The sequence below is a fragment of the Pteropus medius genome, unplaced genomic scaffold, assembly GCF_902729225.1.
Source record: "Pteropus medius unplaced genomic scaffold, Ma_sr-lr_union100, whole genome shotgun sequence".
Taxonomy (NCBI): domain Eukaryota; kingdom Metazoa; phylum Chordata; class Mammalia; order Chiroptera; family Pteropodidae; genus Pteropus; species Pteropus medius.
The window spans coordinates 43,870-68,717 of NW_024342730.1; the positions used below are offsets into that span (position 1 = coordinate 43,870).

General features: G+C 41.6%; 1 protein-coding gene across 1 annotated transcript; it reads right to left on the minus strand.

Annotated features, from left to right (window-relative positions):
• Nucleotides 1-505: 505 nt before the first annotated feature.
• Nucleotides 506-24,065, minus strand: LOC120605965 (uncharacterized). Its single transcript, XM_039867047.1, is given in 6 exon segments — nt 506-1,168; nt 1,207-2,679; nt 2,682-3,372; nt 3,374-3,452; nt 3,455-5,937; nt 23,572-24,065. Coding segments are annotated over 5 exon segments (3,687 nt in total). The 5' UTR covers nt 4,572-5,937; nt 23,572-24,065; the 3' UTR covers nt 506-841.
• Between the last annotated feature and the right edge of the window lie 783 nt (nt 24,066-24,848).

The following is a 24,848-nucleotide window of genomic DNA, read 5'->3' on the forward strand; positions in this document are numbered from 1 at the left end:
AGCTCCCAGTCCTACATAATATGGGGGTGCCGGATTAAGGCAAAACCAACAATCATCTGTGATATTTGGATTACTAGTATTAGCAAACTTGTACACCGCTGTTAACATTTTCAATATAGAATCTTGCGGAGTATTAGGAGTTACTCTTATCCTAGGGGCTCGATGGGTAGATTCTTGGCTTGGAGCAGGGGTCGTAACCTTATGCTTAGGTCTTGGCCTATGTGGGCTTGGATTCAGAAATGAGTTCGGCCCAATCGGATGTATGGGGGTCTTAACTGGTTTCTTCTGAATTGTTATGAGTAACCCTGGATCCGTTCCAGAAACATATAACCTTAGACCCCATGTTTTCCCTGTAAGCCAGGACGGATTTGTCCATTGTTTTACAGTGAGAATAACAGGATTCCATTTTCCTGAGGTAGTACAAGAGGATTGACTAGGACGGGTAAGAGTCAGGAAAGGGTCAGTATTTTTCCAGGGGGCTATGGTCTCACAATCCCAATTGGCACAATAATATTGATTAGGCTTATTGCAAGTGCTTTGATCCTCTCTAGGGCACATATATAATTGTACTTGTTGGACACCTCTTTCCCGTTCTGGATATCCACAACCATACCAGGGGCCGGTCGAAAAACTAGCCCCTGGACCCCTAGGTAAATCCTTGGGTATAGTATTAAACCTTTTTCCTAGTATGTCCCATAGATCTACATGGAATGTAGGCTGATACATGGTCTGATCAACCGATATGGGAACCCCTGTTTCTGACCTAATTAACTCCCATCTGGCCTGCAAAGGTTGATGAGGGTCCCTCTTACATTATTAATGGCAATTAATCCAATTATAATTAAACCCACGAGAGTCTTATCTTGAGAGGGTCTCCTGTTGGGCGGACACGCCATCTCTCAGTCTCTGGTGGTGGTTGAGCAGCCTTGATGCGGGTGTAATGAATCCAATGGCGTTTCCCAGCAACTTTGACTGCTGTGGGAGTGGTGAGGACGACAGGAAAGGGTCCGTCCCAGCGGGGCTCAAGGGCGGCTGGCTGTATCTTCTTTACCCAAATCCAGTCACCAGGGGAGTGGCTATGAGGTTTGAGTGACTGTCCAGGGCTCTCCGGGGTGGCAGAGACTAAGTGTTGAATCTCTTTTCTTGCCAAGTGTAGTGCCTGTAAGGACTTGGATTCAGATTGTGAATTTCAGTCACCTTTTCTACCCCTATCTTGGATAGAAGAGGTGGCGGTCTCCCAAACATGATTTCATATGGGGTGAGGCCTTGGAGGTAAGGGGTACATCTCACCCTAAGAAGGGCAAAGGGGAGGAGGCTCACCCAGTTCTCGCCAGTTTCAAGTTTAAACTTGGTTAAAGTTTCTTTTAATGTCCTGTTCATTCTTTCTACCTGGCCTGAACTCTGTGGTCTATATATACAGTGTAGTTTCCAATTAATACCTAGCATTTTGGCTAAGGTTTGACTTGTTTTGGCGATGAACGCCGGGCCATTGTCGGACCCCAGTGCTAATGGCAAGCCAAATGGGAGTACTATTTTTGATACCAATTTCTTAGCTACTACCTGAGCAGTTTCTCTCTTAGTTAGAAAGGCTTCAGTCCATCCTGAGTAGGTGTCGATGAACACGAGGAGATACTTAAATCCAAAAGTTCCAGGGCTTACTTCTGTAAAGTCTAATTCCCAATGTTCTCCCGGGGCTTGGCTCCTGAGTCTTCATCCAATTTGTACTTCAACAGGAGGCCCAGGGTTAACTTGGGCGCAAATATGACATCTTGTTGTTACCTCTTTGGCAGTTTTGTGTAGCCCTGGGATATAATAGTCTCTTTTCAAAAGTTCAATTAACTTTGTCCCTCCTAGGTGGGTGCTCTGATGGACTAGTGAGACTAGTTCTCGACCTGGGGCACTGGGTACTAGGGTGTGTCCATCTGGGAGGTGGATCCACCCAGTGGGTCCTTTTACCCCCTTTAGCTTACTGCTTAATTCAAGTTCCCCCGGGGTGTAGACGGGTGAGTCTGAGAGCGTCCTGGGGGGCAGAACTGGAAGAATGTCAATAGGCCCCACTGGTTTTCGGGCGGCTTCCTTTGCGATTCAGTCGGCAAAGGCATTGCCCCGGGCCACCTCAGACTCAGTTCTCTGGTGACCTGGACAGTGTATGATAGCTACTTTCTTAGGCAGCCAGATGGCTTCCAGGAGAGCTAGGATCTCTTTTCTGTTCCTGATTTCCTTCCCGCCCGAGGTGAGTAATCCTCTCTCCTTATAGAGTGCCCCATGAATATGTGCAGTAGCAAAGGCATACCTGCTGTCTGTATAGATGTTAACTGTCTTCTCCTTACCCCATCGGAGTGCTTGGGTCACAGCGATGAGTTCGGCTCGCTGAGCTGATGTTCCGTGGCTCAGGGCCTGAGCCCAGATGACAGTCCCTCCGGTAACTACTGCCGCCCCAGCATACCTGACTCCCTCTGCGACGAAGCTGCTTCCATCGGTGTACAGTATGGCATCCAGTTGTGGCCACGGGACGTCAGTCAGGTCTGGCCTAAGGCAGGTGATGTTATCCAAAAGTTCGAGACAACCATGTGATGGCTGTTGAGGGCCATCATCAGGCAAAAGGGTGGCTGGGTTAAGAACAGAGGTTTTCAAGAATTGTACTTGTGGGGGGTTAAGGAGAAGAACCTGGTATTGAGTGTGATCCGTGCATTTGAAATTCAACGATCAGGGGGGCTGCGGAGCATGGTTTCGACCACATGGGGGGCTATAATCTGGATAGTCTACCCTAAAGTCAACTTCAGTGCTTCTTTGGTGAGGATGACCGTGGCCGCAATGGCTCGCAAGCAATTAGGCCACCCTGCTGCAACACAGTCCAGTCTTTTGGAGAGGTATGCAACAGGTCTCTTCCAGGGTCCTAGTGTCTGGGTGAGGACCCCCTTCACTGTGCCTCTAGTCTCAGTCACAAAGAGTTGGAACGGCTTGTCTAAAGTAGGCAGAGCCAAAGCAGGGGCTGTAGTCAAGTCTGTTTTTAGGGCTTCGAAAGCCTCTTTTTCTTCTTTTCCCCAGCTCAAGTCCTCAGACTTTCCCCCAGTGCTGGTATACAGGGGCTTGGCTAACTCTGCAAATCCCGGAATCCAGAGCCTACGGTAGCCTACGGCTCCGAGAAACTCTCTGACCTGCCGCTTAGTGGTGGGTTGGGGTATTTTTAAAATAGCCTCAATTCTGCTTGATGACAGAGTCCGGTGACCTCCTTGCAGCTTATACCCCAAATACGTTGCCTGGGAGGTGCAGAGTTGAGCTTTCTTAGCGGACACCCGGTATCCCTTAGCCTCTCATTCTTGTAATAAATCTTCAGTGGCCCACTTACATTCTACATCTGTTGTAGCGGCTCAGGGCCTCATCAAACAATGTGGGGGAGTTCTTAAATCCCTGTGGCAGTCTAGTCCAAGTTAATTGCCCGAATACAGTCCATCAGGGTCCTCCCATTCAAATGCAAATATTGGTTGACTCACCTTTGCTAGGGGGAGAGTGAAGAAAACGTCCTTTAAATCAAGGACAGTGTACACCTGGTGGCTAGGTGGCAGTTGGCTCAGGAGGGTGTACGGGTTGGGAACAGTGGGGTGTATGATCTCAACCCGCTTATTTACTTCTCTGAGGTCCTGTACTGGCCTGTAATCTCGGGTACCCGGTTTTTGAACTGGAAGCAGTGGGGTATTCCAAGGCGAATGACAGGGAACTAAGATCCCTTCGTTCAGGAGCCTTCGAATATGTACTGCTACACCAGACTTAGCTTTCTGACGGATGGGGTACTGCCTTACGCTGATAGGCTCGGCAGAACTCAGCAGGGTCACAACAATAGGAGGCTGATGGGCTGCTAATCCGGGTGGGTGAGTCTCAGCCCACACCCGAGGGATCCTGCACTGCAGTTCTTTTAACAATGATGCATTAGGGGAGGGATCGAAAACAGGCTCCTCCAGTAAAAGGTATTCTTCAGAGAGGGGCAAGTGAGCATTCATTATTGCAGATGGAGTGGCCCCCAGAGTTAGTTCAGCGTGTCCTTCCTTAAAAGAGATGGCGGCCTGTAATTTTTGTAGTAAGTCTCTCCCCAGCAAGGGGTACGGGCATTCAGGCATAACCAGGAACGAATGAGTGATGGTCCCTTTTCCTAGGTCAGTAATTCTGGCCTGGGTCCAAGGGTAAGATTTCTCTTTTCCTGTGGCTCCTTGTATTAAAGCCTTTCCTTTAGATAGAGGGCCTTGGGCACTCCGCAAAACTGAGTAAGTAGCCCCCGTATCCACTAAAAAATTTACAGGTTGGCCCCCGACTTGCAATGTTACCCTGGGCTCCTGGGGGCTCATAATGTAGGAGCCCTGACCTCCTCATTCTGCATCCTCCAACCTAATGAGTGGGGCCTTTTTCCCTGGGCCCTGGCCCTTTTCAGGGCACATGTTCTTCCAATGTCCTTTCTTCTTACAGTATGCACATTGGTCCTTCTCTAAGTTACTCCGACCCCGGTCCGCCTTTCCCTCAGGGGGTCGGCTTGGCCCTCGGCCCCGGCCCGGTCCCAGTCCCGGCCGAGCGGGCCCCATGACTTATCTTGTCCAACAAACATAACCTTCTGGACATCATCCCTGTCATTGAACACTTTCTGGGCAATCTCGAGAAGCTTAGATAAGTTCTCTCCCTCAAACCCTTCTAGTTTTTGCAATTTCTTTCTGATATCTGGGGCCGACTGACTAACAAAGGCTAGATTCATGGCTCACCGATTATTTGGGTCCTCCAGGTCTATGGGAGTATTCAGTCTATAAGATTCTAGTAACCTCTCTAAAAATGCTGCCGGTGACTCCTCTTTAGTCTGAATAACCTCACTTACTTTGGATAAATTAACTGGTCGGCGAGCCGCTGCCCGGAGACCTTGGAGTAATAACTGGCGATACCTTAGGAGAGCCTCCTTACCTTGATGTGTGTTGGGGTTCCAGTCAGGTAGGGTGCTGGGAAATACAAGTTGTACCCGTGCGGGGTCAGTGGTGGGCTGCCCAGTGGGGTCGGAGACCCCCTTCGCAGCTTCCCTTAGAATGCGTTCCTTCTCCTCTGTAGTGAACAAAACCTGTAAAAGTTGCTGGCAATCCTCCCACGTGGGTTGGTGGGTGAAGAAGATGGATTCTAAAAGGGAGGTCAAGCCTTGGGGTTTTTCTGAGAAGGACGGAGTTTGCAATTTCCAATTATACAGATCGCTAGTTGAAAAGGGGACATATACCATGAAAGAGGTCTGGGTGTCTCCCCCAGGTGGGGCTATCTTTCAGAGAGGCGCCAGGACAGCTGCAGGTTGCGACGAATCGGGGATGGGGTCAGGATCCTGTGGAGGGTAGTAGACAGCCCCCGTCCGAGTATGTGGTGGGCTCCGAAGAGGGGCTGCCTCCCGAGAATCAGAAGGCCTAAAGGGGTTACCAGGAGAGCAATAGGGAGGGGGATTGAGGATCTCCGGATCCTCCGGATGTGCCTGTAGAACAGGTTCAAGGGGTTTCTGAGGTGCCGGAGTGCTCCTTGGCTCTGCCAGAAGAACCGTATGAGAGGCAGGCGCCGGCAGAGAGTCAGCCACCAGAGAGTCTGACTTACTCTGACAATTTTTCAGATACTTAGGAGCATCAGACATAATGTCTATCCAAACATCTATGTATGGGGCCTGATCAGGGTAACCAGGATTCCCATAAACAACACTTCTGACTCTGAATGCAGTCTGCAAATCAAAGGAACCCTCAGATGGCTATCCAACTCCGAAGGCCGGCCAGTCCACTTGGCAGAGCCTCTGGAGATCAAACGAAGTGACTGATGACCCATAACCTCGGGCCCGTCGCCTGAAATCCTTAAAATTGTCCACAAGGCACCACAAGGGAGTGGGCTTAGAAGAAGCCTGTCCCATGGTGGCGGGGATGGAAGTGAATAAGAATAAAAGTCCTGCGAAAGATAAGAATGTTGGACAAGGTCCACTCGGTGACTTAGGTGGCCACTTGGGCGGTGCTGTAGTGCTGTAACAGCAAGAAACCCTGAAAAAAGAAGAATGAATAAACTAAAAAGAATAACAAGAAAAATCACATGAGACATTCAGGGACCAGAACGATCAGACAATGTGACGAACTTGACGGAAACCACGATAAGTAAACTTATGAAGACCCAGGCAATAGGAGGGTAACAGTACATTCTACCGGTCTGGACAAACATACACAATACAGGCAGACAAAACAGACTACAGATAACACAAAACGCTAGCATATCAGAAACCGAATCCGAAACAGGTACTGGGTCAGGATCTGACGTCTCAGACCTGACCGTACTAGGGAAGTTGTGCTGGGTCCAGCCTTCCACTAGTTCTTAGGGCCCACAGACAGAAACAGGTCTAAGAGGACTCTTAGACTAACTCACCGGTGATCAGAAGGCTCACGTCCAATTTTCAGAAATATTTGTCCACCGGTCTTTCTGATCTGGGGCCGCCCAATGTCCGGGGCTGAGGAACGTCTGTCAGCGGCCACCCCCTGGACGCGGTCGTGCCCCACCCGGAGCGACCGGGGTCATGGGTCTCAGAGAAAACTCCCCTTCTCTCTCTGGGGAAAATCTCGCTGAGGGCCTCCAAATGTTATGGCGTGAACGATTCTGAGACCCACGGAGCCAATTAAGATTAATTATGAGCCTTTACTAGCCGGCCAGCGACTGACTCTCTACCACGCAGGGCTAGAGGAGATCAGCCCCGAGCTTTCAGAGCAGGCAGCTGATAAAGCTCAAGACCATATCCTGGTGGTCTCCTGAACAAGCCAGCAGATTACAGAAGTGGAAGTTGGCTTTTAGCATATCTTTGCCCGGAAAAACACCCTTAATTAACAAGTAAGTGGATTACAGAAGCAGACATTGGCCATCTACATATTTTATACAATACACTTCCTAAACCACACACAAGCAAGTAGGACAACTTCTGATATCTAAAGATATTCCTTCCCTGTAGCTGACTTAGCTAGTTTGCTCACTTGAAAATTTTCCACCCTTAACATAAGGATGACTTCGGGTCAAGATTAAGAAAGAAAAATATTAGAAAAATACAAACAAATAGGGATTTCTGTCACACTTTCTGGCTTGCGGGGGCCCCCTTTGCCAGAACTTTTAAAGAAAGTTCCCAACTGTTTGCTCACCAGTAGTGTGAGTTTCACTTCCTCAACATCTTTGTTAACACTTAGTAATAGGCATTCTTAATTTTAGCCATTCTAATAGGTGTGTAGTAAGCTCTCACTGTGGTTTTTTAAAAGCTTTATTGAATTCGAATACCGTTGACTCATTTAAAGCTTACAATTCAATGGTTTTTGGTATATTACAATGTTAATTTGTAAAGTTGTGGTAAAATATATATCACATAAAATTTCCTATTTAACCATTTTTTGCCCTCTGAAAATCTTTTCTGTAAGACTATGCTTCATGTCAGTACATGAACTCTGAATTTTCACATTACACATTTATTTTAGAAAGAATGTTTCCATCCCTCTCTTCCCATTACTAAAATAAATACATACACAGACAGACAGATCACTAAACTCTGACTGTTCTTTGCCTTTCACCTTGACAAAAGACAGAGATTAGGAAACACGGGGCAGGAAAAAAATGGCCTGGAAAAACTTTTTATGTTTAATAACTCCCATTTAACCATTTTTAAGTGTACATTTAAGTAACTTTAATTCCATTCAGTGTTGTACAACTATCACCACTATCTAGTTCTAAAAGATTTTACTACCTCAAGCAGAAAATCTGGACCATTAAGGAATAACTATCTATCCCCCGCCATCTCCAGGCCCTGGTAATCTCTGATTTAATTTCTTCCTGTGAATTTGTCTACTCTTCATATTTCTTGTAAGAGGAATGATATAATATTTATCCTTTTGTGTCTATCTTATTTCACTTAGCATAATGTTTTCGAGGTTCATCATGTCATAGCGTGTATCAGTACATCATTTCCTCTTATAGCTAAATAATATTCCGTTGTATATCACATTTTTAAATCCATTCATCTGTTGATGGATACTTGGGTTGTTTCCAACTTTAGGCTATTGTGAATAATGCTGCTATGAACATTGGCATATCTGTTTGAGTTCATGTTTTGAAAACCTTTGGGCAAATATATTGGAATGGAATGCCAGATCATATTGTAATTCTATCTTTAACTTTTTGAGGAATGGAAAAATGTTTTCTATAGTGGCTGCCATTATTTTATACACCTGCCAGCATTCTATGAGAGTTCAAATTTCTCTACATCTTCATCAACACTTGTTATTTATCATTTTTTAAGTTCTAGACAGTCTAGTGTCTGTATCTCACTTGGTTTTAAATTACATTTCCATGATGACTAAGATATTGAGTATCTTTTCATGCTTACTGGTTATTTGTATACTTTCTTTAGACAAATGTCTATTCAAATCAGTTACATGTCTTGAATTGTGTTTGGACATTTTGTTGTTGAATTGTAGGAGTTTTATATATATTCTGAATATTAATCCCGTATCCGATATATGGTTTGCAAATGTTATCCCATTCCATAGATTGTCTTTACCCTCTCCTTATATTCTCCTTTGAAGTATAAAATTTTTGGATTTTGACAAAGTCCAACTTTACTATCTTGTTGTCTGTGCTTTTGGTGTCGTACTAAGAAATTATTGCTTAATCCAAAGTCATAGATTTTCACCTGTTTTCTTCTGAGATTTTTATAGTTTTAGTTCTTCAATTTAGGTCTTTTATACATTTTGAATTAATTTTTGTGCACTGTATGAGGTAAGGGTTCAAATTAATTCTTTTGAATGTGGATATCCACTTTCCCCAGCACCTTTGTTTTCATTTTGTTTTGTTCTGTTTTGTTGTTCAATTACAGTTGACATTCAATAAAATATTAGTTTCAGGTGTACAGCATAGTTAGATATTTATATATCTTAAAGTGATTTCCCCCCAAAAGTCTAGAACCTACCAGGTACTATACATGTTTATTACAGTATTATTAACGATATTTTCTAAGCTCTACTTTACATCTCCATGACTATTTTGTAACTGTCAATTAGTATTTCTTAATATCTTCATCTTTTTCACCCACGCCTGCAACTCCCCTCCCGTCTGGCAACTATCAGTTTGTTCTCTGTATCTACAAGTTTGTTTCTGTTTTGTTTGTTCATTTATTTTGATTTTTGGATTACACATATCCTCTGATAACCACTAGTCTATAGTCTACGTCCATGAGTCTTTGTTTGTTTGTCCTGTTCATTTGTTGCTTTTAGGTTTATATCCCACATATAAGTGATATCATGTGATTTTCAACTTTTTCTGTCTGGTTTATTTCGCTTAGCATGATAATCTCGAGGTCCATCCATGTTGTTGCAAATGGCAGTATTTCATCTCTTCTTATGGCTGAGTAATAGTCCATCGTATATATGTACCATCTCTTCTTTATCCAATCATCTATAGTAGGACACTTTGGTAGCTTCCATGTCCTGGCCACCATGAATAATGGTGCTATGAACATCGGTGTGCAAATATCTTCTCGGATGCGAGTTTCAAGACTTTGGGGTAAATACCCGGCAGAGGAATTGCTGGATCACATGGTAGATCAATTCTTAGTTTTTTGAGGAACCTCCATACTGTTTTCCATAGTGGCTGCACCAATTTGCAGTCCCATCAGCAGTGTAAGAGAGTTCCTTTATCTCCGCATCCTCTCCAACATTTGTTATTACTTGTCCTGTTGATTATAGCCATTCTAACAGGTGTGAGATGGTATCTCATTGTGGTTTTGATCTGCTTTTCTCTAATAGGAAGAGATATTGAGCATCTTTTCATATATTTGTTAGCCTTCTGTATGTCCTCTATGGAGAAGTGTCTGTTCAGGTCCTCTGTCCATTTTTTGAATGGATTCTTTGTTTTTTGTTGTTATTGAGTCGTATGAGTGCTTTGTATATTTTGGATATTAGATCTTTATTGGAGGCATTACTTGCAAGTATATTTTCCCATTGGGATGGTTGTCTCTTTATCTTGTTGACGGTTTCATTTACTGTGCAGAAGCTTTATAGTTTGATGTAGTCTCATTCATTTATTTTTGCTTTTACTTCTCTTGCCTTTGAGGTCAAATTCATAAAATCCTCTTTAAGTCCAAGGTCCTTGAGTTTAGTTCCTATGTTTTCTTCCATGCATTTTATTGCTTCAGGTCTTATATTCAGGTCCTGAATCCATTTTGATTTAATTGTGGTGTGTGGTGATAGACAACAGTCTAGTTTCATTCTTTTGCAGGCGGCTTTCCAGTTTTCCCAGCACCATTTATTGAAGACACTTTCTTTTCTCCACTGTATGTTTTTTACTTCTTTGTTGAAAACTATTTGCCCATATAAAAAATGGCTTTACTTCTGGACCCTCGATTCTGTTCCACTGGTTTGCGTGTGTGTTTTTCTGCCAATACCATGCTGTTTTGATTATTGCCGCCAAAAGGGATTCTGATGGAGATTGCATTAAATCCGTATAATGCTTTATGTAATAAGGTTATGTTCACTATGTTGATTTTTCCAATTCAAAAACACGAAATATCTTTCCATTTCTCTATATCTTCTTTGATTTCTTTTAATAGGGTCTTATAGTTTTCATTATATAGATCCTTCACGTTTCGTTAGATTTATTCCTAAGTATTTTATTCTTTTTGTTGCAATTAAAAGGGAATTATTTTTTCCACTTCTTTTTCTGACACTTCATTATTAGAGAATAGGAATGCTATGGATTTCTTAACATTGATTTTGTTATCCAGAAACTTTACTGTATTTGTTTATTTTTTCTAGTAGTGTATTTCTGGAGTCTTTGGGGTTTTCTATAGAGAGAATCATGTCATCCGCAAATAGTGACAATTTGACTTCTTCATTTCCTATTTGGATGCCTTTTATATCTTTCTCTCATCTGATTGCACTCACTAGGACTTCTAATGTTATATTGAATAAGAGTGGTGATAGTGGACAGCCTTGCCTTGTTCCTTATCTTAGAGGGAATGTTTTTAGTTTTTCACCATTAATTATAATGTTGGCTGAGGGCTTGTCATATATGGCCTTTATTACGTGAAGGTACTTTCTTTCTATACTGATTTTGTTAAGTGTTTTGATCATAATTGGATGCTGTATCTTGTTAAAGGCTTTTTCTGCATCTATTGATATGATCATATGATTCTTATTTTTTAATTTGTTTATGTGGTGTATCATATTAATCAATTTGCATATGTTGAACCATCCCTGTGCCTGTAGGATAAAGTCAACTTGATCGTGGTGCATAATCTTTTTAATATGTTGCTGTATTTGGTTCGCTAGTATCTTATTTAGGATTTTTGCATCTGTGTTCATGAGAGATATCAGTCTATAGTTTTCTTTTTTTGTGTTATCTTTACCAGGTTTTGGTATCAGGTTAATATTGACCTCATAAAATGAGTTGGGAAGTATTGCCTTCTCTTTGCTTTTTTGGAAGAATTTGAAGAGAATAGGTATTACATCTGCTTTGAATGTTTGGTAGAATTCACTGGTGAAGCCATCTGGTCCTGGACTTTCACTTTTGGGTAGGTTTTTGAATATTGTTTCCATTTCCAAACTGTTGATAGGCATATTTAGGTTTTCCAGTTCTTCTTGATTCGGTCTAGGAAGGTTGTATTTTTCTAAGTACTGGTCCATTTCTTCTAGGTTATTAAATTATACTTTTTCATAGTATTGATATATGATCCATTGTATTTCTGCGTTGTCTGTCATAATCTCCCTTTTTGGCACTGATGTTGCTTATTTGTGTCCTTTCTCTTTTTGCTTTAGTGAGTCTAGCCAGGGGGTTGTCAATTTGATTAACCTTCTCAAAGAACCAGCTCTTTGTTGCACTTATTTTTTCTATTGTTTTTTGTCTTCAATTTCTTTCCATTCTGCTCTGATTTCGATTATTTCTTTCCTTCTGCTGACTTTAGGCTTCATTCATTCTTCCTTTTCTAGTTTTTGAAGAAGAAGCATTAGGTTGTTTATTTGGCCTCATTTTTGTTTTTGGAGATAAGTCTGTAATGATATGAACTTTCCTCTTATGATTGCTTTTGCTACTTCCCAAAAGTTTTGATATGTTGTACTATCATTATCATTTGTTTCTATGTATCTCTTGATTTCTCTTTTTATATCTTCTCTTACTAGTTATTCTTCAATAGAATGATGTTTAATCTTCATGTATTTGTGGGTTTTCCTGCTTTCGTTTTGCAATTGCACTCTAGTTTCAAGGCATTATGATTAGAGAATGTGGTTGGTATGATTTCAATCCTCTTATATTTGTTGAGGCTCTCTGTGTCCCAATATGTGGTCGATCCTTGAGAATGTTCCATGTGCACTACAGAAGAATATATAAGCAGCTGTTTTGAGATGGAAGGCTCTGGAAATGTCGATTATGTCCAGTTGGTCTAATGTGTCATTTAAGGATGTTATTTCCTTATTGATTTTCTGTTTGGATGATCTGTATATATCTGATAGTGGGGTATTTAGTTCCCCTATGATAGCGTTTTGGTCTGTTTCTCCCTTTAGTTCTGTTAGTAATTGCTTTACATATTTCAGGGCTCCCCCATTGGGAGCACAGGCATTATTAATAAGTGTTGTACCTTTTTGGTTCATGATTCCCTTTACCGTTATGAAGTGTCCTCAGTATCTCTCTTTACCTTTTTTATTTTGAAGTCTGCTTCTTCTGATATTAGTACTGCTATTCCCGCTTTTCTCTGAATGCCATTTGCTTGAAATATCATTTTCCACCCTTTCACTTTGAGTCTATATTTTTCTTTGGAGCTGAGATGTGTCTCCTGAAGGTAGTATATAGTTGGGGTTTTTTTGTTGTTGTTGTTGTTGTTTTTTTTGATCCATTCTGCAACTCTGTGCCTTTTTATCGGTGAGTTCACTCCATTTACATTTAAGGTGATTATTGAAATATGAGATCTTCGTATAGCCATTTTATCTTTTGCTTTCTGGTAGCTCGGTGTTTCCATTGCTTCCTTGTCCTTGTGTTTCTGTTTTCTTTATTATGGTTGGCTTTGGTGGGTTTTCCCTCTAGTCCTTCTTGTTTTATGTTATATACTTCAGTTCTGAATCTTTGGTGTGTGGTTACCATTACAAATATGTAAAGGATAGTTATATATCTATATCTATATCTATATCATCTATATCTATACTTATATCTATATCTATATCTATATACCTATCTATATCTATCTATCTATCTATATATATCTATGTATGTGTTTGTGTGTGTGTATTATATATTTATATATATATATACACATATATATGTGTATATATATATATAATTCGCAAAGGGGAATAGAGATAAGGCACACGCAGAAAAAAATAGACTAGTATTTGCGAATCTGGATCTTTGAATCCTCCACGTTTCAGTCATTGTTTTCACATTTTGTTCCTGTATATCTGAATATTCATTACTATCTTGCTATAGCAATTCTCTCCTTACTGTTTAAGCTTATAATGCTCTGTTCTTAAGGGTTGCACTCCTCTGCTTCTATTTGCATAATAGTCACTTTATTCCTAATTATGTTTTGTTTTTGTTTTTTTTTTGCCATTTTTTTTAGGTGAGCTGACCTCTTTCAGTGTTTCCTGTAGTGCAGACCTCATAGTGGAGAATTCCCTCAATTTTTGTATGCCCTGAAAGGTCTTTATTTCTCCCTCATATCTAATGGAGAACTTAGCTGGATACATTATTCTAGGCTGGTAGTTCCTTTCACTTAGTGTTTTGAATATTTGATTCCACTTCTTTCTGGCCTATAAGGTTTGTGCTGAGAAGTCCAACAATAATCTAACGGGTTTTCCTTTATAAGTTACCATTTTCTTCTCCCTGGCTGCCCTGAGAATTGTCTTTGTCTTTGATTTTTGATAATTTTAATACAATGTGTCTTGGCAAAGGCCTTTTTTGGGTTGAGATAATTGGGTGTCTGTTGACTTCTTGAATTTCAAGCTCCAGTTTCTTCCTTTGCTTTGGGAAATTCTAGTCAACTATTTGTCTGAAAAAGCTTTCTAATCCCTACTCCTTTGCCTCACTTTCGATAATGCCCATTATTCTTTTTTTTAACATTCAATATTATTTTTTATTTTTTTATTTTTTGCATTTGCTTTTCTTTTTTTAAGTTTATCGGGGTAACATTGGTTAATACAATTATATAATTTTCAGGTATACATTATAATTTGACATCTATATATTCTATTGTGTGATCACCACCCAGAGTCCAGTTTCCTTCAGCTACCATATATTTGATCCCTTTTACCCACTTCAACCTCTCCCAACTCCCCTATATTTGACACCCTTTTCCTTGTCTACCTCTTCTTTCCTCTCTCCCACTCCCTACCTTCCCTTATTCTTATATTTCTTCTCCAGATGGTAGCAGCTAGTTTTTGTATTTCTCTTTCCTTATATTTCATTCTTCGGTTTCTCCCTTCTTCCTTCTGATTTATTTCTATCTTCGATATCACTGATCCTTTCCTCCATTTGGTCAACTCTATTCCCCAACCTTGTTATTTCGTTTTTCAACTCCTGCAGTGTGTTTTTTATCTCCAGAAGATCTGTTCTGTTCTTTTTGAGAGTTTCAGTCTCCTTGAAAAAGAACTCATTCTGCTCATCTAGTTGTTTTTTCAACTCCTGAAATTGTTGATATGACTTGTTTGAGAACTCACTGAGTTTTTTTAGAAGGACTACCCTGAATTCTCTGTCATTTAAGTCACATATTTCTATGTCTGTAAGGTTATTTCCTGGAGATTTTTCTCTTTCTTTCTGAGCTGCCTTGTCACCTTGGTTGTTCACGGTGTTTAATGGACTATTTCTCCACTTGGGCATTAATGGAAGTGTGTTCTGCTGTTTTTACAGAAAGAAGATTTATCATATAAAGGTCTCTCTTTAGCCTGCTGTAAAGAAGGCGTTTTTCTTTTGGCTTCCAGCAGGTGGCGTCTAAGCCTCTTGGATCCCTGCTTTATATAAAACCCTAATAATGCCTTTTTCTTATAGATGTTTAATCACACTCACTACTCTGTCTCAGTCCCTGTCAGTGTTAGCGAAAATTTTGGTAGCATTTGCTCAGATTCCCCTGGGGCTCCACGATATTCGGTCTTGAGGGTTTGCGGGGAGGGGCTCTCTGGGTTGGTGGTTGGGGTCTGTAGCTCATTCTCAGTTTTGCAACCGCGGCTTGTAAAAATCAACTGTTGCTTCTCTGCCATCCCACTTCTCTGCTTTCTGTCCTGATGACTGGGCCCTGCCACTGGTCGCGTGGAGCTCACAGCATTCCCAGGCAGGGCTGTTCAGGGAACTCGCCACACAGTCCCCCCTTCCCCTCCTCCTACAGGTAGCTCCAGCAGCTGCAAGAGGCAACTTCTTTAATTCTCCCAGTCCACCACCCGACACCCAGGGTTCTGACCTGTGGTAGCTCTTATGTGCAGATTTCAAGCTCAGACGTGCTGGTGTGCATTTTGGGTGTTTTTGTTGAGTTTTAGATGTTCAGCTTATTGTTGTTTTAAGGGGAGAGATCTGGGGACGTCTCTTACTCCATCATGTTTTTCCAAACTCTCTGCATTGGTATTTTGATAAGGATTCCATTGAATCCATATACTGCTTTCGGTAGTATGGATATTTTAATGATGTTAACTTTTTCCTAACCATGAACACAGTACATTCTTCCATTTATTGGTATCTTCTTCAACTGATTTCTTCAATGTCCTATAATTTTCCGAGTCAAAGTCTTTTACTTCCTTGGTTAAATTTATTCCTAGGTATTTTTGATGCAACTATAAATGTAATTGCTTTCTAAATTTATCTTTCAGATGCTTTGTTATTGGTGTATAAAATACAAGTGATTTCTGAATATTAATTTGTATCCTGCTACTTTAATGAATTCTTTTATCAGTTCTATTACTTTTTTAGTGGACTCTTTAGGGTTCTCCATATATTTGTCTCCATCTGCAAATAATGACAGTTTTCTTTTGTTGATTTTAATTTATATGGCTTTTTTTTCTTGTCTGATTGCTGTGACTAGGACTTCCAATGCTATGTTGACTAAAAGTAGTGAAAGTGGGTATCCTTATCTAGTTTCTGATCTTAAGGAAAACTCTTTTATCTTTTCCTCATTGAGTGAGATGTTAGCTGTCAGTTTGTCATAAACAGTCTTTATTATGTTTGTTTTTTCTCTTCTCACTTGACTGAGAGTTTTTGTCATAAATGGATGCTGGATTTTGTCAAATGCTTTTTCTGAATCTATTGATATGATCATACGATATTTTCCTTCATTTTGTTTATGTGGTGTATCATGTTAAGTGATTTGTGAATAGTGAACCAACTTTATATTCCAGGAATAAATCCTCCTTGATCCTAATATATAATCTTTTTAAAGGATTACTAGATTTTGTTTGCTAACATTTTGTTGAGGGTTTTTGTTCATGTATGATGTTCATCTATGAACATCTATAGATGTTTATTTATCTATTTTGAAGATCTGTGTTCGTCAGGGATATTGTCCTATAATTTCGGGGTTATTTTTGTAATGTCTGTCTGGTTTTGGAATCAGGGTAATGCTGGTCACATGAAGTGAGCTTGGACTCTTCCTTCCCCTTGATGTTTTTGGAATAGTTTGAGAAGCATAAGTGTTAATTCTTCTTTGAATATTTGATAAAATTTACTGTGAAGTCTTCTTGTCTAGGACTTTTGTTTGTTGGGTTTTTTGTTTACTGGTTCGATTTTGCTAGTAGTTATCCCTCTGTTCAGATTTTCTAATTCTTCTTGATTCCGTCTTGAAAGATTGTATGTTTCTAAGAATATATCCATTTCTTCCAGATTGTCCAATTTGTTGGTGTATAATTATTCTTAGTGTTTTTTTGTAATCCTTTGTATGTCTGTGAAGTCAGTTGTCACTTCTCTTTCGTTTCTGATTTTATCGATTTGGTTTTTCTCTCTGTTTTTCTTGATGAGTCTGGTTAAATGTTTATCGATTATGTTTATCTTTTCAAAGAACCAATTCTTGGTTTCATTGTTCTTTTGTATTGTGTTTTTAGAATCTATCTTATTTCCCCTTTGATCTTTATTATTTCATTTCATTTACTTTGGGCTTTGTTTGTTGTTCTTTTTCTAGTCACTTGAGGTGGTAAATTAGATTGTTATCTGAGATTTTTCTTGTTACTTGAGGTAGGCCTCTATTGTTATATTTTTCCCTCTTAGAACTGCTTTGGCTGTGTCCCACAGATTTTGAGGTCATTTTGATTTCATTATCATTTTCTCAAGTTATCTTTTGATTTATTCTTTAATCTAATTGTTAATCCATTTATGTTAGTAGCATGTTATTTAGCCTCCATGTATTTGTGTGTTTTTCAGTTTTCTTCTTGTAATTGATTTCTAGTTTTATATCACTATGATCAGAGAAGATGCTTGATATGACTTAACTCTCCTTAACTTTATCGATACTTGTCTTGTGGCCTAACATGTGGTCTATCCTGAAAAATGTTTCATGTGCACTTGAAAAGAATGTATTTTCTGCTGCTTTCAGGTGAAATGTTCTAAAATTATCATTTAAATCCATGTGGTATAATGTGTTATTTAAGGAGGCTGTTTCCTTGCTGATTTTCTGTCAGAAAGATCTGTCTTTCAGTGTCAATGTGGTGTTAAAATCCTCTACTGTGAATGTATTACTGTCAATCTCTCCCTTTATCTTCATTAATATTTGCTTTATATATTTAAGTGCGCCTACGTTGGGTGCATAAATGTTTACAAGAGTTATGTGCTCTTGTTAGATTGATTTCCTTATCATTATGTAAGGTTCTTTTTGTCTCTTCTTATAACCTTTGTTTTAAAGTCTATATTGTTTGATATAAGTATTGCTACCACAGCTCTTTTTCATTTCCATTTTTATAAAATATCTTTTTCCATCCTTTTACTTTCAGTCTGTGTGTGTCTTTTGATCTTCTGAAGTAGGTCTCTTATAGGCAGCATGTGTATGGGTATTTTTTATTATCCATTTGTCCACCTGTCTCTTGATTGGAACATTTAATCCATTTACATTGAAAGTAATTTTTAATAGGTATGTAGTTATCTTAATTTTATGTATTTTTGATCTTCTCCTTCTCCTCCCCTCCCTTCCCCCACCCTTTCCCCTTCCTTTTCCCCTCCCCCTTCCCGCTTCTCCTCCTTCTCCTCTCCTTCTTCTTCTTCTAATGAAGTCCCTTTACCATTTCTTGTAATATTGGTTTGGTGGTGATGAACTCCTTGTTTTTACTTGTCTAGGAAACTTTTATCTCTCCTTTTGATTCTACAGGTTATCCTTGTTGTGTATAGTAATCTTGGTTGTAGATCTTTACTTTTCATCACTTTGAATATTTTGGCATTTTAATTATGATGTGTCTTAGTGGGAGCTGTTTGGAGTCAATTTTGTTTGGGAGTCTCTGCACTTCCTGGACTTGTATGTCTATTTCCTTTGCCAGGGTAAGGAATTTTTCAGTCATTATTTCTTCAAACACATTTTCAATATCTTGCTCTCTCTCTTCTCCTTCTAGTACCCCTATGATGTGAATGTTTGTACACTTGATGTTGTCTGAGAAGTCCCTTAAACTATCCTTTTTTTTTCAATTTTTGGTGTTCTGATTGGGTATTTTTTGCTACCTGTCTTCCAAATTGCTCTTTCGGTCCTTCACTTCATCTAATCGCTCTTTATTCCATCTAATGTATTCTTCATTTTAGTTATTGTATTCTTCACTTATGACTGGTTCCTTTCTACAGTTCTTATCTCTTTGTGTAAGTTCTCACTAGGTTCACCTATTCTTCTTCTAAGTTAATTGAGTATCCTTATAGACAGTGTTTTGAATTCTATATCTGGTAAATTACTTGCCTCCATTTTATTTAGTTCTTTTTCTGGAGTTTTCTCCTGTTCTTTCATGTAAGACATGTTTCTTTGTTTTCTCAGTTTGTTGGCCTGTCTCTGTTCATTTATTTGCATTAGGTAGGTTTACTACATCTCTCAGTCTTGGCCAGGTGGCCTTCTATAGTAGGTGTCTTTGGGGCCCAGTGGCTCAGTCTCCCTGGTCACCTAAGCCAGGTGCTCCAAGGGTGTCACTTGTCTTTTGTGTGCTCCCTTGTTATAGCTGAGCCTTGATTGCTGTTGACAGGTCAGTGGATGGGATTGACCCTTAAGCTGACTGGCTTTGACTACAACAAGTTTTTGTGGGGGCTGACACCCACATAGGGAGATTTGTTATAGTGGGGCTCTGACTCTTGCTGAATCTATCCTTTTTGTGTGTTATTTGTGGACCTAATTGGGTGGTGCTCTAGTGTGGCCTGAAGCTGACCACCAGTTGTATTGGTTCCAGAGCCCCGTAAGAAGGCCTCCAATAAATGCCAGGTTCGGCCAGCGGCTGCCTATGCCCAGCCCGAGGCTATCTGGTAGGAGCTATAACATGATCAGCAGTCGGAAGCTGTCTGTATTGGACTCGGAGTCATGAGGGAAAGGCTATGCCATGTACTGAGACTGGCTGCCACTAGTGCCGGGCCGGGGACCGCTTAACAAGAGGTACAGCACACATCAAGGGCAGCTGCTTCTTGTTTGCAATTTGTGGACCTTTCAGAGATTTTACTAAAGTGCAAAGCATAGGCCAAGGCTGGCTGATTGTGAGCAACAGCCTCCGAAAGAGGGCCAGTCCTGTGCATGAGCTGGAAGGGGCTGGTTCTCAGAGAATCACCAGGGTGGGTCAAGCAGTGTTAGTAAGACAATTCAGTTCCTCATCATACATCCTTGGAACTTTTTCAGCTGCTGCGCCAGCACTGGAACTCAGAGTGAGTGAGTTCATCAGCAGGTAAGTCCATGAGCAAGCCCTTTAAGAGCAAAATCTGGGACTTCAGCAGTTCTCCATCTCACCTGGATAGAATCTACTAATTTTCACAGCCAGATGTTGTGGGACTCCTCTTCTCAGCACTAGTGGTCCAAGTTTGGGTGTCCAGTGTGGACTGGGACCTCTTGATCCTCAGGGGAGACCTGGGTAGCCAAGATATCCATCCCAATTCTTAATTGCCACAAGTGGATGTGGGACCAGCTGGTTTCATGTCTCCACCCCTCCTACCAGTCTTGATGTGGCTTCTTTATATCTTTAGTTCTAGGAGTTCTGTTCAGTCAATCTTCAGATAGTTCTCAAGGGTGGTCGTTCTATAATTCAATTGTAATTTCAATGTGGTTATGGGAAGAGGCAAGCAGAGAGTTCACCTACCCTGCCATCTTGACTGGAAGTCTGCAAGTGCTATTTTTAAAGACATCCATTTTCAGTGGTAGTTGCTAAGCCTGTGAGAAAACCTTCAACCTCTAAATCCCACGAGTTCTGAGGGGATTAGTAGGCCCCAGTCTTTGCTCCTTGCCTGGGTTCATGATACTGAAATGAACCTGTCTTCTGGGGAAGGGGGACTTGAGGATGTCTTTCAATAACTAGGTAGGGGAATCTAGTGTTTTACCTTTCTCCCACACACAATAAGATGATGACACTACAAGATTTCTTAATTCAAAGAGAAATGAGTCTGTACATCATTGAAATTAGCATGGGAACTGAAAGAGCTGAACCACAATTCCCAGGCTATAAGAGAAACAGGACTTTAATATAATAATATCCAAATCTATCATCGACTATTTACAACAAATAAATATTGCCCCTCCCAATTGGTAAATAGGCCGTGGAGAAGAGGCATCAGAGAGATGGGGTGGGAACATCCTCTCTTGTGCTGGTATTCCGGACACACCAAGAAAAGTCTCCCAATATCCTCCTTCTCAAAGCAGGAGAGTCCGGCTGTGTCCCTACTGCAGAGGAAGAGGTTGCACTGCCAACCTGGACACTCATTGGCCCCTGAGCTTAATAATAGCTGATTCTTGTTGGCCTTGAGTGTTCTGCTGGCCAACTAGAAATGGGCCCCAAATGACAGCATAGCATGTAGCTACAGGACAGAGTGGCACCTGTAAGCCTACCAGGAGCCATATTTCAGATGTTCCTCCAAGTGTCTGCCCAGCAGATGGAGTCTGGGTGCCCCAGCAGTCACCATGCCCCCAAATCTGGGGCTTACCAGGGAGCCAAGGACACAGGTTCTCTGGACTGGCCAGCAGGAAACTCCACCCCTGTTCTCCCCTATCTGCTGCCCTTCCTCACCTCTCATTCTCCTTGGGCCACTCCATGTCCCAGAAACAAGCCCCGAAATTGCTCCTCGGTCATCAGTTGTACTTATCAGCAGCTACCTGCAGCAGCATGATCTCTGTTATTATTTCCTACTCATGAAGCAAGAGGAAAAGAGAGGATGCAGACAGGGCCTAGATGGAGAATGTTATAGGGGCTTTGTGCAGAGTAAGGAGTAAGACAGGGAATCAGTCCTGGGTCTTTGCTCACATGGGAACCGTCCCCTTCTATTCCATCCAAGCTCTACCTGTGCTCAGAGTTGGGCATAAATAGACCCTTTTCCAAGACTTTATCCTTGATGCTATCCCTTTACCTCTACCCACCAACGGTATGGGCCTGCCACTTCTCTGTTATCAGACTCAACCAATAAATGTAAAGTATAGGAATGGAGTCCGTGAGTATTTTACCCAGGAAGTGGGAAGGTTCTCTGATTTTCACTCCCTTTCCCCCACTGCAGGAAGTGCCACAGATATTCACCTTATTCCTTTTCTGGTGGTTAATCTCCTAGAAGGAAGACAGCCTAACCGCATCAGAAAGAGCCCCCTAGCCATCACTATTTCCCTATGCTCACCTCTTCTCATGTTTCACTACTGCCAGGTCCCAGGAACGTGCCTGACACACACAAAAGACAGGGCTTGGACGCAGACCAGGTTCTAAGCTCCAGAGAAAAGGGTTCATGAGGGCTAAGGCTCAGGGATCTAGTAGCTGTACCCTCCCTGATGACAGATGGGGAAGCTCAGGCCTCAGGCAGGAAGGAGGCTACTAGACCACTTATGAGCTTCCCGACTAAAAGGGGCCTGACTTCAGGGGCCTCTCCCCTCCATAAGCACCACATGAGGGGAAGATTGAGTCCAACTCAGTCGAAACCTCATGGAACTTTGAATTCAGAAAGTTCTGCTGCTTTACCAGCCTGGGTAAATTAGACACATATATTATACAGAGCTACTGTTAATTCACCACTAACGTTGCCATGACTACCCAGCCCACAGGGGAAGCAGTGAGGCTCTTTTGACAGGAGATTGCCATGTGCTGAGAGCTCAGGGCTCAGTAAGAGGCTTTCCATTCCCAAGCCTCAATCCTGGTCACCCCTACCCAACCCCTAGGCTCACCTACCTCCAGATAATCTTCCATCACACAGTCCAGCATTTCCAGTTCACTGAGGATTGTGCCAAGGAAGATAATGACACTTTGTGCCATTGAGTGGGAATTGGATGTGGCCCTGCTCTCCAGTGGCTCCACACACCCTTTTTTGAAAACTCCCCATGCTCAGCCTCCTGCCCCACTACAGAGTTCCTAGGTAGAGCAGCCTAGGACTCTTAGAGTCTCCCTTCAATTCTCTTTTCATACTCTATGAATACCAGACTCCTCCTAATCACCTACTAGGGTTTGCTTTTGGCAATTACAGGGTCTGTGGTCCAGGGCCCCTGCCCACTCGCAAATCCATCCTACGCCCAGCAATTTCTACCCTCCTCCTCGTCACTTCTGATGGAATATTTCAGGCTTTGTTGCAAGAAGAAGTAGAACTGAAGGCAAAAGCCCACTTCTCTCTTAATCTGGCCTCCGGTTGAGAGAGCAGAGCCTCCTCTCTTCAAACCTGGAGCCACTCTCCCCATAGGCTCATTCACCTTTTTCCGTAGCCTCTTCTGAGTTCCCTGGAGATTCCTCACGAGATGGCAAACCACTACTCCTGCCAGGTTCACAGACAAGGTCAGTAAGGCCATACCCCTCTCACTCCATTTCTCACCACGACCACTGGCCTCAAACCCTAGATATCTGACCTGATTCATCTGATACCAATTCTATTCTGTCCTCCAGCATGTTTTGATTCTAGAACAATCCCAGCACCAACATTGTTTCAGTGTGTGACATTAGACCTGTGGTCTGGCCTCTCTAAGCCCATTTTCTCATCTGGAAAGTGTGAGAACTCCACCTAGCTCACAGGTTCTTCTGAGGACTCAGTGTAATATTACCATCATCATTGTTCTTACCCTTACACCTCCAGGTGGAGCAGGGCAGAAAGCTCTGCACATTCCTTTCCTCCCTAGAACCTCATAAACATCCTGTGAGGCCTGCAGTACAAGACTGTTATCCCCCCATTTCCCAGAAAGAGGCCCCCAAAGGGGTAGTGACTTCCTCAGGAGCCCACGGAAGAGAGGCCAACTGCCTCTCTTAACTAGAGGCTTTTTTCTAGCTGCCTTCACCCTACCCCCAGCACCGCCATTAACTAGAGTTCTGTCTTCTGAGCTCTCAAGTTATATCCAAGCTCTCATGTGGACAAAGCCACGATGGGAGAGTGAAAGATGGGATGTCTCAGGAGCCTAGTTTAATGGCTCCTGCCTGCCCCAGGCTCAAAGGAGTCTCTACTCACCAGGTTGGACGCAAGGCTATGTCAAGTTTTCACCTCCCCAAGGAACACCTCAGGACATTTTCCTGCATAGCTGTCTTTCTTCATCCATTCAGAAACAGGACCTCCGAGGTGCCATGTCTGACTTATAAGGTAGGGAGTGACAGGATGCTTCGTTTGCTGACCTTTTTTTTTTTTTTTTTACGACAATGACATTAGTTAACAAAATCAAGAAAGTTTCAGGTGCATAATTCAATAGTATGATACACACACACACACACACGTACATATTGCATTGTGCGTTCACCGCCCATGTTTTTTTAAAGTTAGATTTTTTTCTATCACTGCATATTGGACCACTTTTACTCCATCTACATCCCCCCACACTACTACTCCACTACCCTCTGGTAACGACTAATCTATAGTCCATGTCCATGAGTCCCTCTTCGTCCTGTTCATTTGTTGCTTTGGGGTTTATATCCCACATATAAGTGATATCATGTGGTTTTCAACTTTTTCTGTCTGGCTTATTTCGCTTAGCATGATTATCTCAAGCTCCATCCATGTTGGCACAAATGGCAGTATTTCATCTCTTATGGCTGAGTAATATTCCATTGTATATATGTACCACAGCTTCTTTATCCAGTCATCTATTGTAGGACCCTTTGGTTACTTCCATGTCCTGACCACTGCTATGAACATCGGTGTGCATATATCTTTTTGGATATGGGTTTTCAAGTCTTTGCAGTAAACACCCAGTAGAGAGATTGCTGGATCACATGGTAGATCAATTCTTAGTTTTTTGAGGAAACTCCATACTGTTTTCCATAGTGGCTGTACCTATTTGCAGTCCCACCAGCAGCGTATGAGGGTTCCTTTTTCTCCTCATCCTCTCCAGTACTTGTTATTACTTGTCCTGTTGATAACAGCTATTCTACCAGGTGTGAGATGGTATCTCATTGTGGTTTTGATTTGCATTTCCCTAATTGCTAGCAATGTTGAGCATCCTTTCGTATGTTTGTTCACCATTTGTATGTCTTCTTGGGAGAATTGTCTCTCCATGTCCTCTGTTTATTTTTTAATTGGATTGTTTGCTTTTTTGTTGTTAATGAGTTGTATGAGTTCTTTGTGTATTTTGGTTATTAGGCTCTTATCGGAGGCATTGCTTGCAAATATATTTTACCATTCGGATGTTCGTCTCTTTACCTTGTTGACAATTTCTTTGGCCGTGCAGAAGAAGCTTTTTAGGTTGATGTGGTCCGATTCATTTATTTTTGCTTTTACTTCCCTTGCCTTTGAGG